Source organism: Papaver somniferum, chromosome 11 (assembly GCF_003573695.1).
Source record: "Papaver somniferum cultivar HN1 chromosome 11, ASM357369v1, whole genome shotgun sequence".
NCBI lineage: Eukaryota > Viridiplantae > Streptophyta > Magnoliopsida > Ranunculales > Papaveraceae > Papaver > Papaver somniferum.
In genome coordinates this window covers 76,579,283-76,594,722 of record NC_039368.1, presented here as the reverse complement: position 1 = coordinate 76,594,722, position 15,440 = coordinate 76,579,283, and the positions used below count along the sequence as shown (strand labels likewise).

Here is a 15,440-nt window from a genome sequence, read left to right as displayed (position 1 = left end):
CACCCCAAATCGGAAACTGGTTCCTCCACTGGATATGACAATTTATATAGTGATCAACACCCACAAAGATGCCTATAGTATGTACAATTCCAGACCTAAAATATGGGATGAGAAGAGAAAAAGTAATTGAGAGAGAAGATAAGTTCTACTTAATTACTACCTGAACAGACGACAATAAAAAATATAAAAGAGACATAACGTACACTCTCACACGAGTTATTCATATGCCCGTACCTACAATTATTACAACATATTGTCACTAGATAAAAGGCTGCCCGTACCTATAATTACTACTCTCATCACAAATACCCACTATTTATGAAGAATTAAAGATCCGTGAACTCAAGGATCAACTTAGAAAATTAATTCTTTGTCTTCCCAGGCAGCATCCTTGGTAGAAATATTCTCCAAACAACCAAAATGTAGCTACGTTTTGGTTATTTTTCATTACTAGCCTTGTATCTAGTATCTACCGTGGGCCTTCATCTCCTTGCCATTGTTCAATGATGGAAGAGTGATTTTAGGTACCATTCCCTTCCAAAGCTTAGATTTAGCTTAGAAACATGAAAGATAAATTGAACCTCTAAACCTGGCGGTAGTTGCAGCTTGTAGTCTACTTTTTCCTGGATATTATTTGGTATGACCTAAAATCCTTTCTCAACTGAACTGATGATTATATGTATGGATACAATCTCGAGTATACCCAATCTCCCACTTCAAAAGATCTCTCCTTGTGCTTTTTGTCTTCTTGTTGCTTTACTATGTGCCGAGCTTCTTCTAACATACCCTTGAGTATTTGAGATAACTTGTCTCTATTGGAAATATTTTTCAGCAATAAAATTTGTACCTTCATAAGGAGATTCTACTCCAAACTGTTGAGGAGGATAGAAATAAAGTGCTTCAGACTGGAATTGTAACAAGTATTGAACTACCAATCAGCTAAATCCAACAAAGAGACCTAGTTAGCTAGTTTAAAACTTGTCATACACCTAAAATAGATTTCCAAATATGCATTAACCCTCTTAGTATGACCATCATATTTATGGATGATATGCTTTACTCAAATGTAGTAGTTCCCAGCATACTAAAAAGAGCTTGCCAGAAATTGCTAGGTATTACACTCTCCATATCAAGGATTACACTCTTGAGTAACCTACGCAACTTGAAAATGGTGTCAATGTATACCTTGGGAATTTACGTTCCAGAGTAAGGATAACTAAAGGCTAAAAAATGGTTGTACATAGCGAACGTGTCCATCACAACAAGTATCACTTTTCCACCTTCTGACTTGGGTAACCCAGTAATGAAGTTTGTTCTTGTATGTTTCCATGATTTTTAGGGATAGACAATGGTTGTAAGAAACCTACTGGCAAGGATGATTCTCCCTTATGTTGTTGTAAAATATCATATTCTTGTACAAACTTAGCAATTTGAGGATGCATCCGTACCCAATGGAAATACGGTTTAGCCTTGTGGTAGATTGCTTGTATACTAAAGTGTCCTCTCAGAGATGAAGAATGTATGAAAGTGATAATCTTCTGTCTCGTATTTTCCTGTTCTCCAATGTAAATTCCACCTTTCAATCTTGTGATTCCCTTCTCATAAATGTACCCTAAAGTAACTTCAACTTGTGATAGAAATTTGAAAATCAACTCTTAACCTAATATATCCCCTTTATAGCTCTCTTATACTTCTTTCATCCATGTATGTCGAACCACTGACACCCCATGACAAGATTATGAATCTTCCACTTGGATACGCGAGACTTGTTGTCAGTTCCTTTATTATATTACAACTTATAGTAGTACCGCAGAAATCTTGGATAACCATTTTTGCTGCAACATAGTGTGAATGCTTTGCTCCATGAAATACTTAATGCTTTGATGATATGTGAAGATAATGAATTTATTACCCATCAGGTATGACCTCCATTTAGTGACAGCCATCACCACACTCATCACGTCCTTCTAATAAGGGAGTAAAATAAAAACCTTGCTCTCATTCCCTTGCTGAAATAAACAATAGGTTTTCTCTCTTGCATGGGAACAACACCAACTCCAGTATTACAAGCATCAATAGATTATTCAAAAGTTTTGTTGATGTCAGGAAGAGTAAGTACTGGTGTAGTGGTCATGGTCTTCTTGAGGATCTCAAAGGCTTCTTGTGTTGAACGTCTCCATTGGAAGTTTTTTTTTTTTTTTTTTTTTTTTGTAACAGATCAGTAAGAGGTTTTCAAATTAGCCCATAATTCTGGACAAATTTCCTAGATCTAGAATATTTAATGGGAAAAAAAATAATAATTGAGAGAAAGATAAGTTATGTTTCATTAGTACCTGAAACAGATGGCAAGGAAACAATACAGGGGAGATATAACGTACATTCCTACACAAGATATCCACATGCCTCGACCTCCAATTATTACAACACATAGTCACTAGAGAAAGGCACTAACAAGTCCGCCCCAAAACATAAAAACACTACTAATTTCATCACAAATTTCTATGCAGATTTTGAGCCATATTACAAATTTGGATCATATGTTACAGTGAATCATTCCCAGTCGCTAACTCATAATATAAACTTTAGAGTTGTAGAACAATTTTGGTACGTTGGCAGATTTAAGGACTAAACGATATATTTCTTCAGTGGTAGTGCAGATTTTTCCACTATGACTCGATGACAATGATTCAACCAAAGTAGCACACTTTTTGTGTAGTTACACAATTATGTTTTTTTTAGGTTAGCGGGCGTTTTTCCTCCCACAAGGAAATTTTTAGACTAGGATCAAGAATCAAATATACTGGTCTCTAGGCAGCTTTTGGGTATGTGATTTTTTTAAAACCAAAACCTAAAATGGGAAGCTTTTAAAATTGATTAACGAACCAACCACCTGGTTTGCACTTCCCTTTGAGAAAATTAAATTAACTTCATTTGAATGTAAAAGACCTTGTAAAATGGTTTGTATTTGCTATTCGTTGATTGTGCTTTGGTTTTTTATTAATCAGATATCATCTCCAACTAGTGCTTTTTCCCACAATACTGCTTCCTTCAAAGCTCAAGTCCTCGTTTAATTATCTTCCCTCGTTTCTATTACCTGAATTTTGGCTTCCTTTTAAATTTCAAACCAATCATACATAATTAGTCCAATAATAATAATTTTGATTTGTTTATTCAACACTTTATTTTCAGAATGAGATGTGGTAGCCGGTCATGTATTACATGGTTCCCAGAAATATTGTTATATAAGGGTTAATTTGTAGTGAAAATTCAGTTACATGACAAACTTAGGACTAGAATATAACTTTTCAGATATATTATTATTTGTCGTGTACAAAGTACGTTTTGGGATACTAAGAAAATTTATGTCGCGAGCTGACGTTAAGTTATTCTGGATCGCATACTCAAAATCTAGAATTTAGAATCATTGGTATTTTAGGTAGTATGGTAAATTTTGGGTAAGAATGATATATTTTTAAGACAAAATGAACTTTTTTCTACTATGATGACTCAATAACCGTTTTTGGGTCAAAATTATATATTTTGGGCGGTTATGCAATTTTTGGGTCATGAGGCATTTTTTCCCCACGAAGAAACTTGCAAGCTACGAGACTGATTTTAAGTATTGTTATGAGGTAGGTTTTGAGTTATGCATTGTATACGTCCCTTGATAAAATTTGGTAATGACATTAATTTTGGATGCGCTTCAAATTTGTCACAATGGAAACTTTTTGGAATATGATGCAAATTCTCGAGTTATATAACTCATGAGGCAAAATTCAGATGATAAGACAGGTTTTGGGTTACAAATCAAGGATGACTCTAAACTACGGTTTTATTTATTTTGGGTTCCTTAACAAAGAGTAACTCACCAAACATATACATCGGTCACGATGCAGTTTTGTTAATTAGATATATTTTGGGTCACCATAAATGATGTTATCTCTAAATATTTACATTTTATCTCATTGTTTGTTGTGTAGTTAAACAATTAAGAAAATTTATAACAATTTTGTTATATGGAAACACTAAAGGTCAATATTCGCTTCTCCCACTTTAAACGTTTCTAAATTTTGGAAAAAACACCAACTAAGTTCCGAAAAATTCTGATATGCTCAATGTAGTAGATTTGAACTCATGATTCCTTTTGGATTCAAGATCTTTAGTTTGTTTTCAAAATTCTGTTTTTATTTTTTAGACGAAAATTTTTCTAGGGATTTGCAAATTAAAGTAAATAAAAAAGAACATAAAGGAGGGGTAAGACCTCACCTCCAAGAAAATAAGAGAAAAAATATCAAAATTAAAAATAAAACTTCATTCGAAAGCAACAAATCGTACTAAAGATAAACTAAATTTCCTAAATATAAAAAAAACGTATATTTCAAGATAAAATCTTTCTGAACGAGAAATATACTAGACTAAGATTACAAAAACCAGAGTATGAATGAAATACGTTGTCTAGCTAATCAAACAACAGTAGAAACCTAGTTTAACACGTGTATACATTATCCAGACTTTATGGATTTCGCCTTCAAAACTGAAACTAATGATATAGCTTCACCATTAGAATAATCGTTATGGATTGAAAGACTTGTATAGCTTCTAGCAAAACTTAACTTTACTTGAAAACCGTAAAACTGATCAACCTATCTAATCTAATTCATCTTTGTTAACTTTTATGCAAGGATTGGATTACAAAATCTTAGAGAAACTGTCACCGACTAATTATTTTGGTTCACATATTCATGAACAAATGCATTTGCGAACAAATTAAAAAACAATCCCTTGCAAATTTTCAAGCCTCCATGAGAAAACTACAAATCTCTAAATCAACATTCTAGAAAAATAGGACAGCGGTGATTCATGGTTTCATTTTTTTATTTGCATACAATTTAATGGTGCGCCTTACCTATGTATTAATGTTTCCCAGTACTTTTTTTTTGGTGATTCTCATTTACTTTAAAATTACTGGTTCTTGGTTACGTGGTTTTTTAAGTAAAATATCAGATTTTGTGGACCAAAAGTTCTAGCTCAATATGTTCAACATCCACTGTATCACTAGTTTTCCATCTAGACATTCTATTAAATGGTTAGTAAATCTTAATAGAAACATCTTCATCTTGGATGAATCGGTTTTATCAGTATCGTACTTGGTCGATTTTTGTAATTCATTTTCCTTTTCTCATCAGAATCAATCTCGTACCTTTACAGAAAATAAATGTTGATGTAAAAAATAAATTTTATTAAATTGGTTAAGTATCATTATCCATACTCATAAGTTAATTATGGGTGATCGTCAAACCAAGTAGAATTAGCTTATTATGATGAGCATACTTTGAAATAACATGTGCATAATTCTAAGGACATTAGAGAAAATCCAGCGTCTTCAACAATGCCTTCATGATTCCAAGATACATGGTAGGCTTTTCCATTGAATTTGTTATCTAAGTATTTATCGAAGATTACCCTTCTGTGTCCCACAAAGATGGACCAGTTGATTGCTTCCTCGACTGCTAAGCATTCAATTTGCTTCGTACCTACTGCATCATTGATGCTGGTATATCTAGTCACGGAGTATTTTCCTGACAATGTTGTCATGTTTAACAACCTTCTTCTCAGAGACCAGATTGCATCTTTTCTTCCGTAAAAATCAAGCAATCTTAACAATTTGTATCCTTACATTTCTGTTGGTTTTGTTGTGTTTTTGTTATTTGATGTAATTGGAATCTATGCAATTTTGACATGCTATTAATGAAGAAGAAAATGAAAACCTACATAAAATAAATAAATACATAACATCGGTTATAAACAAGATGAATAATCCTAATACCAGCTTTGAAACCGACTTTTGGTTTTTATTCCATACTAAGAACAATTAGTGTACAATGGTATCTAAACTTTTCTATATCAATTTACAATTTATAAGTTTCAACCACAATGAATGGTAGCCAATTCATTAGATAACTAAGGTTTTTCTATCCAATGATGAAAATATATAACATCTCATTGAGAAAATTTAGCCGACGGAAACCAAGGATCCGAGCAAATAAACTTCAATATCCAACAAATACAGTAGAAACTCTATAAATTAATGTTGTCGGGACCATCAAAATTTATTAATTAAGCGAGATATTAATTAACCGAACACAACTTCAAACATGTTGATCTTTTTATTTTTTTACTACCAAACACAACTTCAAAAATTCAACCTTGTGACACAGGATTATACGAGCTTTCAACCTGTTGATCTTATCATCGTTGATTTTATAGAGGTCTTTTGGAAGGCTATGAATTAGGGGTTCAAATGAAAAAATAAATAAATGTGTTAGGTGCAATGAATCTTGCAATTTCAGCATGGACTATATATCGATGTTCGTACAAGTACACTTGTAAACTGCTTTTGTCATTGCAAACTTCGATCAACCGATAACACAAGTTTAGACAATTTGGATGAACATACATACGGTGAAATCACTCAAGACTTGCAAAATTTGATGGAAAAGTTGAGCTATCGCAATTCAATGAATGCCGAAGATCGCAATTCAATGAATGCCGAAGATGTCCTAAATTATCCGGAAGGAAATGAAATTACATAGTTGTTTTCCGATGAAGAAATAATCGAGAGCGCTATCGGAACTGATAAAGATGTGGAAGAAGATGATGAAAGTTCTACAATAGAGCCCCCTTCACGAAACGAGGCTATGAAAGTGGCAATCACATTGACTAATTTCTTGCTGAGCTATGAGAAAACAACGCAAAAAATTCTTGCAATGATAAGAAAAATTAGAGATGAAATTCAATGCAATATTGATTTTAGCAAAAAACAGAAGACAATTAAATCATTTTTCAAAAAGTTTTCGTAAATCCTTAATGCATTGAATATATATGTAATGCATTATTAATTTATATTTCATATGGGGTCTAGCGAATTATTAATTTGGCACGTTGTCCCCGACTTGGGACTATCAAAAAATATTATTTAAGAGAGTTTATTAAATAATCGAGTATTAATTAAAAGAGTTTCTACTGTATAATTTTCACCAATATTATTAATTTGATGTTGTAAATTCAATCAAATCTGAAAAACCCCATAAATTGCTTTTCACCCGATCAATTCTTCGAATTTTGGTATGCCAATATTCAATTAATCTAATTAATTCAGACAAGTTTTTCATTTGACAAATGTGTTTACAAGTATCATCACATCCAATCGTGTAAGAATATGAACAATATTCAATAATCTAATTAAATCTAGCAAGTTTTTTATTCAATAAATGTTTATGTAAGTATCATCGTATGGACAGTCCGCTCGTATTTTAAATGGTTAATTGTGATGTTACTCGATGAGAAGCGTACTAGCAAAACTTTTTCCCCATGAAAAAGTTTACTGATGACTCAAGCGAAGGCTTAGAAAGATAAGTATGAAAGAAATTCGGTAAACATGACTCTTGGTACTTTTGTAAGAGTATATTATACTGTAGTAAGTACAGTATTACAGTATACTTGTGTAGTAATAAAGAGAACGTAGTTATTTTCTGTTTTTCACTACTTATATCATTTTTCTCATTTCACTCACATAAAAATATAAAAAATAAATAAATAATAAAATAGAGAAAGTGGCATATGGTGATTCTTCTCCTTCTTCTTTCTTCTTTCAATCAATCACTTCTCAATTCCAAACCCTAACAATACATATCACCACCACCACCAACAACAACAACTAAACCGTTCTTCCTTCTTCCTTACCATATCCTCACCCAATTTCCAATCTCTGCGTAAGATCTCGGTTTTCTCAGATTCATTCTGGTTTGTTTTTTTTTCCTTTGATTTGGCGTTCTTTTGTGATTGAGATTTAATTTTACGTTTTTATTTTGTATTTAATGTTAATTTTGACTAGAACAAATCAAAGAAAGTATCTTCGATTTTTGATTAATTTTTTGTATTAATGTCTGATTTTTTTACATTAATTTCTTTGACTTCATCAGATTTCACTCTATAAATAATGTAATTTTGGTTGTGAAAGCAATTCAGGATCCTGGTTTCAGATCTTATTTGATTTTTCTTTAAGTTTTTTTTTTTTGATCTGATAGATGTCGATCAAATAATCTCTTTGTAGGGTTTGAATTTATAGTTAACTGGAGTTTTCTCGTGAAAATTGGTTGAAAATTGTACATATGTATCTCGTGAATCTAAGTATATAATGTATTAAATTGTTCAAAGTGGGAATATTTTTTGAAGATATCATGCCAAACAAAGATCAAAACTTCAGCTTTTCGGAGCGAGAATTAAAGAACATGGTGAGCAATTATATCATTGATTTTTGTTTGAATTTGTGATGTTGTTATTGGTGCTTGATTTTAGTATTGAAAATATGTTAATACGATGATTATTGTTGTTATTGTTTATAGGTAGAAGAAATTGTTCAATTGCTCTTCGTTGATAATCTTGTAATTGTTTAAAAGAAGAAGAGAGGAGTTACTTAATTTGTAATTAGCTATACTTATTTAAAAGATGAGGTTTAAGGGAGGAGATTATGATGGTTCTCTTCTCCCTGGTCTTCATGATGACATTTCTCTGAATTGCCTTGCTTACGTTCGCCGATCAGATTATGCTTCTCTTATTTCTGTTAGCAAGAGGTTCAATTCGTTGGTAAACACTGGTTACCTCTATGGACTGAGGAAAAAGATGGGAATTGCCGAACACTGGATGTATCTTGTCTGTGATTTGAAGGAATGGGAAGCTTTTGATCCCACTACAAAGAAGTGGATGACATTGCCTGAGATCCCTTGTGATGTATGTTTCAAGAATACTGATAAAGAATCCTTAGCTGTGGGTACTGAGCTACTGGTGTTTGGACGTGAGGTATTTGATTTTGCCATATGGAAATATAGTTTGATCACTCGAGAATGGGCCAAGTGCCAAAGTATGAATCATCCTCGTTGCTTATTTGGTTCTGGTAGCTTCGGTTCAATCACCATTGTTGCTGGAGGCAGTGACAGGAGTGGGATTTTTTTGGATTCTGCTGAGCTCTATGATTCGCAATCAGGTAAATGGGAGATTTTGCCTAAGATGAACTGTCCTCGTAAATTATGCTCCGGGGTTTTCATGGATGGAAAGTTCTATGTGATCGGTGGTATGAGTTGCGAAAGACAAAATGTGAATGGTGTGATGACTACTACAATTATCCCATTGGCCTGTGGGGAAGAGTATAACTTACAGACTAAACAATGGAAAAAAATCGAGGGAATGTACCCAAGTGTTAGTAGGGCAGCTCAGGCACCTCCTCTTGTCGCTGTTGTGGATAATCAACTCTATGCGGCTGAGTCCCTTACTAATATGGTGAAGAAGTACGACAAGGAGAAGAACTGTTGGAACGTGTTAGGAAGGTTACCAGTGAGGGCTGACTCTTCGAACGGCTGGGGATTGGCTTTCAGAGCGTGTGGAAATCAATTGGTGGTTGTAGGCGGGCATAATGGCCGCAAGGTAATTGTGCTCCATTCATGGTCTCCAAATTCAGGTTTGGTGGATGGAGAAATAGAGTGGAAGGTTCTTGATGTGAGGCAAAATTTAGGGTTTGTCTATAATTGTGCTGTCATGGGTTGTTGAGTGCTTCATTCTTCGCGTGAAAGATGGATGTTGAAGAAATAACAATCTGGTATTTAACCAATCCTGTAGGGTTTTCTTTTTTGGCTAATCTGATGAATCAGGTTTAGTAATACTTCCGTCGGTCTTTTCTTAATATGAGAACTTATTTTCTCTGAACAGTCTCTGAGTTGAGATATGGTGGCTTACTTGCCTGATTCGGCAGACTCTCAAGGATTTCTAATAGACAATTCTGATTAAAGGATATTCGGTAAAGTTCTTAACTTTAATCTTCCCAATTACAAATCTGATCTTCTACAAATAAACTCTGTACAAGAGGAATGAAAACTTCTTCTTTTGTTTTAGTGATTTGATTTTTCTTAGTTACTGTTGTCGCATGGGTTGTGCTGGTATTTGTAATTTGAAGTACATCCAATGCTATTGTGAGTTCATGGGATTTGATATCCATCTGCATCTTTCATTTCATTCTCTATATCTAACTGCTGACGTAATTTCTAAGCTTTTGTACGTTACTGCAAATTAAGCAATACATCTTTCTTATATACAAAAACTTGTGTACCTTGAAAACCTCTAAAATGCGTAAGTTTTTGGGTAAGATTCTAGATAGCAACCAATCCATCTAGGTTCGTACACTAAAACCATCTAATCCAACCTGCATAATTTTCAATGTCTCGCGAGATCAACTGATCCATTTAGAGGTTATAGTAGCCTATTATCTTTAAAAGTTATCTACAACTTACGTAATCAGATGCTTACGACTAAATCTCGGTGATGATTACCTTCCTAACTTTGTGTAGCTTGTATAGTTTATATGTTCTGTGTTGTTGATCTTCCACTTACTCCTCAAGCTCAAGATTCAGTTCTTTAAACTCAAATTTCAGAACTAAACAATACAAGGTTAGGGGGGCCTATGCATCAACAGAGATGCGTTAAAGAATTCAGTCGGTGACAATTTTTTTTTTTTTTTGCACTAGACTTCCTGCAAATTAGGGATCCTTGTAGAGCTTTAGGGCAATGCACCTGTTAAAGAATCCCATTTGCAAGTAGTTGGAATGTAAAGTTCACCCAGTTGGTAAGTGTCAAGAATGCTTGCATTATCACTCTAATTATGACTGATAGAAAATAATCTAATGCAGGTTACCTTTTTCCTTCTTCTTTATTTCCTGTATGTAATCACATCACTATTACATCTTCTTAAAACCTGATCTGCTCAGGATTGGGTTTTCAGAAACTAAGGCATGGGAATTGATGGAGGATTCATGTGAATGGGTCCCACATTTAACCAACTTGGTCGTTCTTATGATCAGAAACAGTTATCTGTTATTCATTTCATTTCCCTTCTGTTTTATGACACACTCTTCTTTAACAACCTCAACAAGAGTATCTTGGTCAAACAGTAGTTGACTAGACTAACCGTTGACTTCTGTTATAACTGTCTAACTGCAACTAGAAGGTAAGTCACGTGACTAGTTGTGATCTGACTAGTCTGGGTGATGAGAATAATCCAACGGGTAGGGATTTTGTTAGATCAAACGGTCAGGAAGTGAGTAGCCGTTGGGCTTGGATTCATTAATCACTTCTCCCCTTTTTGAATTCGAAATCCCAGTTTTTTGTTCTCCACCACTTCATCATCACGGTCTTGATACGGAAAAGCCAAAGTAGCCATTGTCCCTCAGAGAAATCATGATTCAATGACTACTAGCTTGTTTAGTTTGCTGCCATGGAAATGGAATCCAAATTCCAAAATCATATCAATGATGCAAGTATAACCTGTTATTATCGCTCCTGACAGAGTAAGTACATAGATAGTGGTCCTCATGATGAGCTAGCTAGCTATATAGGCTAGGCAGCTACTACTCGAAGAACACAAACATGATTATATATGCAAAGATGGGGAGTTATGAATGATGGAGAAGCCAGCAACAAGGACCACTGGTACGTTTCAGGGTTTTTATTGGATTATTAGGCGTCTTATTTCCAACTTCCAAGTAGTAAAAATTGATGCATGAGTTGGAACCTGGTGCAAGAAAAGGCTGGATACATAGATTTTTGTTATATCTCTCAGTTTTCACATGCGAACTGTGTATATGAGTATATAAAATGTCCACCCTGAAGAAAATGTAAGTGAGAACGTCATTATTCATTCAGCAAAATATACCTCCGTAAATTTTTTTATGCTGTTACATAAGCATCTTCGATTCTCTTAAAAATTTCTCGATGTTTCATAGGCATCTTCAAGTCCAATACATTCTGACTTTTTAATTACAGATTGTCAATCTTCCCATGCAGATTGCAGACCGTTAGTTGTTATAGACAAACTACTCATTTTGGTATGTGTTAAACTGCTGGTATGCAAACTAGCTAGGCCGATGGAATACACAATATCTTTAGCTAAATTCCCTTACGCCAACGGGATGCACACTTTTTACGTTTGCATTTGTATTGTGCTTTTACAGTTCATGTCTCCTCCATTAGACGGAGGTTGAGCATCGATCTGTGAGTCTGCGACCCAAAGTCAGGGGGTCAAAAGTAATGATGCCGAATGACCAGCACTCTCCAAGGGTGTACGGTGGTCATATAATATTGAACCGGTCTCCTTTTCCTACATTTCATGAGTTTACCAGTGTATGCATGCCATAGGCAATTCAAAATTCAAACAGCACACAGCTCGATATATTCCGGTCCGGATAGTCTGTAAACAAAACTTTACATGGACGCACTATAAGATTTCCCTATTTCCATTTACTTAAATAACGGAAAGCACTATACCTTGGACGAGTTGCGCCAATTCAACCCATCAAACTAGAATAGCAAAGTTATTAAAGTTTATCCATGAAAGTCATATACAGGGTTGATTGGTCGATGAATGCCTAAATTCACCTTCTAAGTTTTAGTTTGACTAGTCAAACCATATTTTTTTACCTAGCAAAATGATTTTCTCTGACAGGTACTCCCGGTTTGATCCTTGGTAACTTGAAACCATCCGGAATGCTGATTTAACCTTAGATGTCCCATCCATCAAACCACAGAAGGCATGTTTTCCCATTGGTTTGTGGGATATCTTTGAATGAAATAATTCTATGATGGCATTTTGGGGTACGGTCAGGATAATACTCTGCAGATTTGCTTACTCTTGGTTTGTTTCTTTCACTTTGGATCAACAGGTATATCAAGATGCTCAATATTACAACCACACGGCTCACTAGTTACCTATGGGAGGCCAAAAAGACATGATTTGAGATCAAAGAACCCAGGGGGCAATTGACTCAATCATGACATGCATGTGGATGCTCTTGGCATGCCATAGTGCTTGCATCTTATACGTTCTTTTTGTTAATTAGGTGCTCCTACCATGCCAAGAGCGTATGTACGGAGTGAGAAAAAGATGATAAAAGAAAAGAGTCATGAATCAGAATCATGATGTGGAAAGTAGAGAAGAATTGGTAACAGTAGCTGGTTTCTAGCTAGGGAAGCAGAGAGGAGAAACAAGAAATAGATTACAGCAGTAAACAACAAGATATATAAAAAAAAAATATAGCACAGAATCTGAAGCAGCAAAAGACTCCAATCCAAACAAACATATTTTGCTTTAATTTTTTTTTACAAACTTAATGCTGTTGCTGCTGTTAACTTCTCTGACACATGGATTCCCACACTTGTTCCTTCCAAGTCTCTAAGCGTTAAAACTCTTACCATTTTTTCTATCTTTCCTTCCCTTTCTCTTCCTTTCTTTTCCTCTCTGTCTCTCCTTCTCACTTTTAGGGTTTCATTACTATAATAACATACTATGTAATATAAGCACGCTGGTCTGATCATTCTTTGTTTATTCTTCCAAGTTTATGTTAAAATGGTGTTGAACACAATGAACAGATAGGATTAGTAGCTAGGTGTTCAGGAGGAATTAATTAATCATGCTGCCCATAACTGTTATATGAGTCCATGAGTATGACTAGAAGAAAAAGAAGAATAGTAAAAATGTTTAGCCCATACTTATTGGTTTTGCTCATGGTTAAGGCTAAGTTTAAAACATACTTTAGAGTTTTAGAAAATTCCAGCTTCAAGTTACAATGCAATTAGCTAAAATGTCTTGTTTAACTCTACCTTATAAGTTAAAAACATACTACTACTACTAATTAATTCTCTTGACTCTAAAACATTCCTGTTATTAACAACTAAAACCTTTACCCTCGAATTTGGAAATTTTGGAAATCCAACACTCTTTAAGTAATTTGTATATACTATCTTATTCGCATATACACTTTATTTTTTCTCTTATAATTCACTCAGTGTTTTTTTCCCTCGTAGATGCATTGTCATTGTCAAATTCAAATCAGTTTGAATAAGCTTGGCTTATATCCCAAGTTGGAAAATAAATAACAGTACTTATATATTAGGTTTCAAAAACAACAGCACCACCACCACGAGGAGGAACGGACCTCTTGATGATATTGATGGTACTAGATAAAAATGAGTCTCATGTTGTGAAGAACCCAATACTGCTAAATTGTTTAATACATGACAAATTAACGCTGTAATGATCTGTAACTAGAATTGAATTGAAGTAGTGTTTTTATATATGAAGATGAGTTGAATTTGAAGTTAGATGACAAGATAATGGCAGTAAGATAATATATTATTGATTACTAACTAAGATAATAACCCTATATATATACTAATTAAGTGGTCTTCTTTGTTGCAGCAAAATAAAAAGAAATAGAAAAGTATATAGAAAAGTTAATGACGCGTGTGAGAGAGAAACAGTAGCACAATACAATACAATGTAGGAGAGGTGAGCTTAGTTGTTTTTAGGGGATTTTAATAAAGTACCACACTTCCAATTTGCAGTTTCAGAAAATGCCACCGTTTTTTTCAGAGTTTATTTAATGCCACACGTTTGACCTTTTCCATCCAAAAAAACTGTTGCCATCAGTTAGTGCATAGGTGGCATTTATCCAGCTTAGTAAAAGACATATACACCCTCAGCTTCTCTTGCCCTTTCTTCACTTTAGTCACAACTCTATCTCTGCTTAAACATCTCAACTCCATTTACTCCAGCCATCACCCTGTAATCTGGCATACTCAGCTTCACCAGGACCACGGACAGCTTAACCTCCTTTTAACCTCCTTTCTTCATTTCCAGCAATCTCTGCCTGCGAACACATCAGAACTACCACCAAACTGCAGCGGCAACAATACCAGCTGCACCATTTCACCTCATAAACATACATCTCCTCATACCATTTCCAGTGCCAATTCAATTTCATTACCAGCACATCTGTTACTCATCTCTCTTGCAATCTCGCCATGTCCAGTTCAACAGCATCATACCCATCCGTAATCCATCACCGATTCCTCCTTGTTCTTGGGTTACCTGCAACATCCACCAGTAAAACTCTCCAGCATCAACACTGTCATGTCACCTGTCCTAGCATTCATCTAAGTCACCAAATACCCATGGAACTTTGTAGCAACACTTCAGTTCCATGGCAATTCATCACCAACCATCGCAGTCATTTTCTCTTGCTTCATCTCAAGAGCCTACAACAACTCCCTGCAGCTCCTATGACATTAACCAAGCACAAACCACCTTGTACACAGGCTCAACTGGTAGAAACTGAGCTTGAAGAGGTGAAGAAAAAACCATTTAGGACTTTTATCGAACACCTATTGTGCCATTCTCATCTTGGTGTAACATTGAAATTTCTAGCGCTTCTAAACTCACCGAAACACCTGCAAATTCACAACAAGCCATGACATCACCACCAGTATCAGCCACCAATACTGCTTCATCACGACAACCATCATAATCAAAACAATTTACAGTAAAAAACAATTAGAAA

At 34.7% G+C, this 15,440-nt stretch overlaps 1 protein-coding gene across 2 annotated transcripts; it reads left to right on the top strand.

The window, feature by feature from the left end:
• Window positions 1–7,600: 7,600 nt before the first annotated feature.
• Window positions 7,601–10,065, top strand: LOC113321995 (F-box/kelch-repeat protein At5g60570-like). 2 transcript variants are annotated; one of them, XM_026569991.1, is made up of 3 exons: window positions 7,601–8,294; window positions 8,406–9,652; window positions 9,763–10,065. In XM_026569991.1, exon 2 carries the CDS (start codon window positions 8,509–8,511, stop codon window positions 9,601–9,603), a length of 1,095 nt encoding a protein of 364 aa, XP_026425776.1. In that variant the 5' UTR covers window positions 7,601–8,294; window positions 8,406–8,508; the 3' UTR covers window positions 9,604–9,652; window positions 9,763–10,065. The 2 variants fall into 2 exon arrangements, with proteins under 2 accessions (XP_026425776.1, XP_026425775.1); XM_026569990.1 differs by having other exon boundaries at window positions 8,406–10,065.
• The last annotated feature ends 5,375 nt before the right edge of the window (window positions 10,066–15,440 follow it).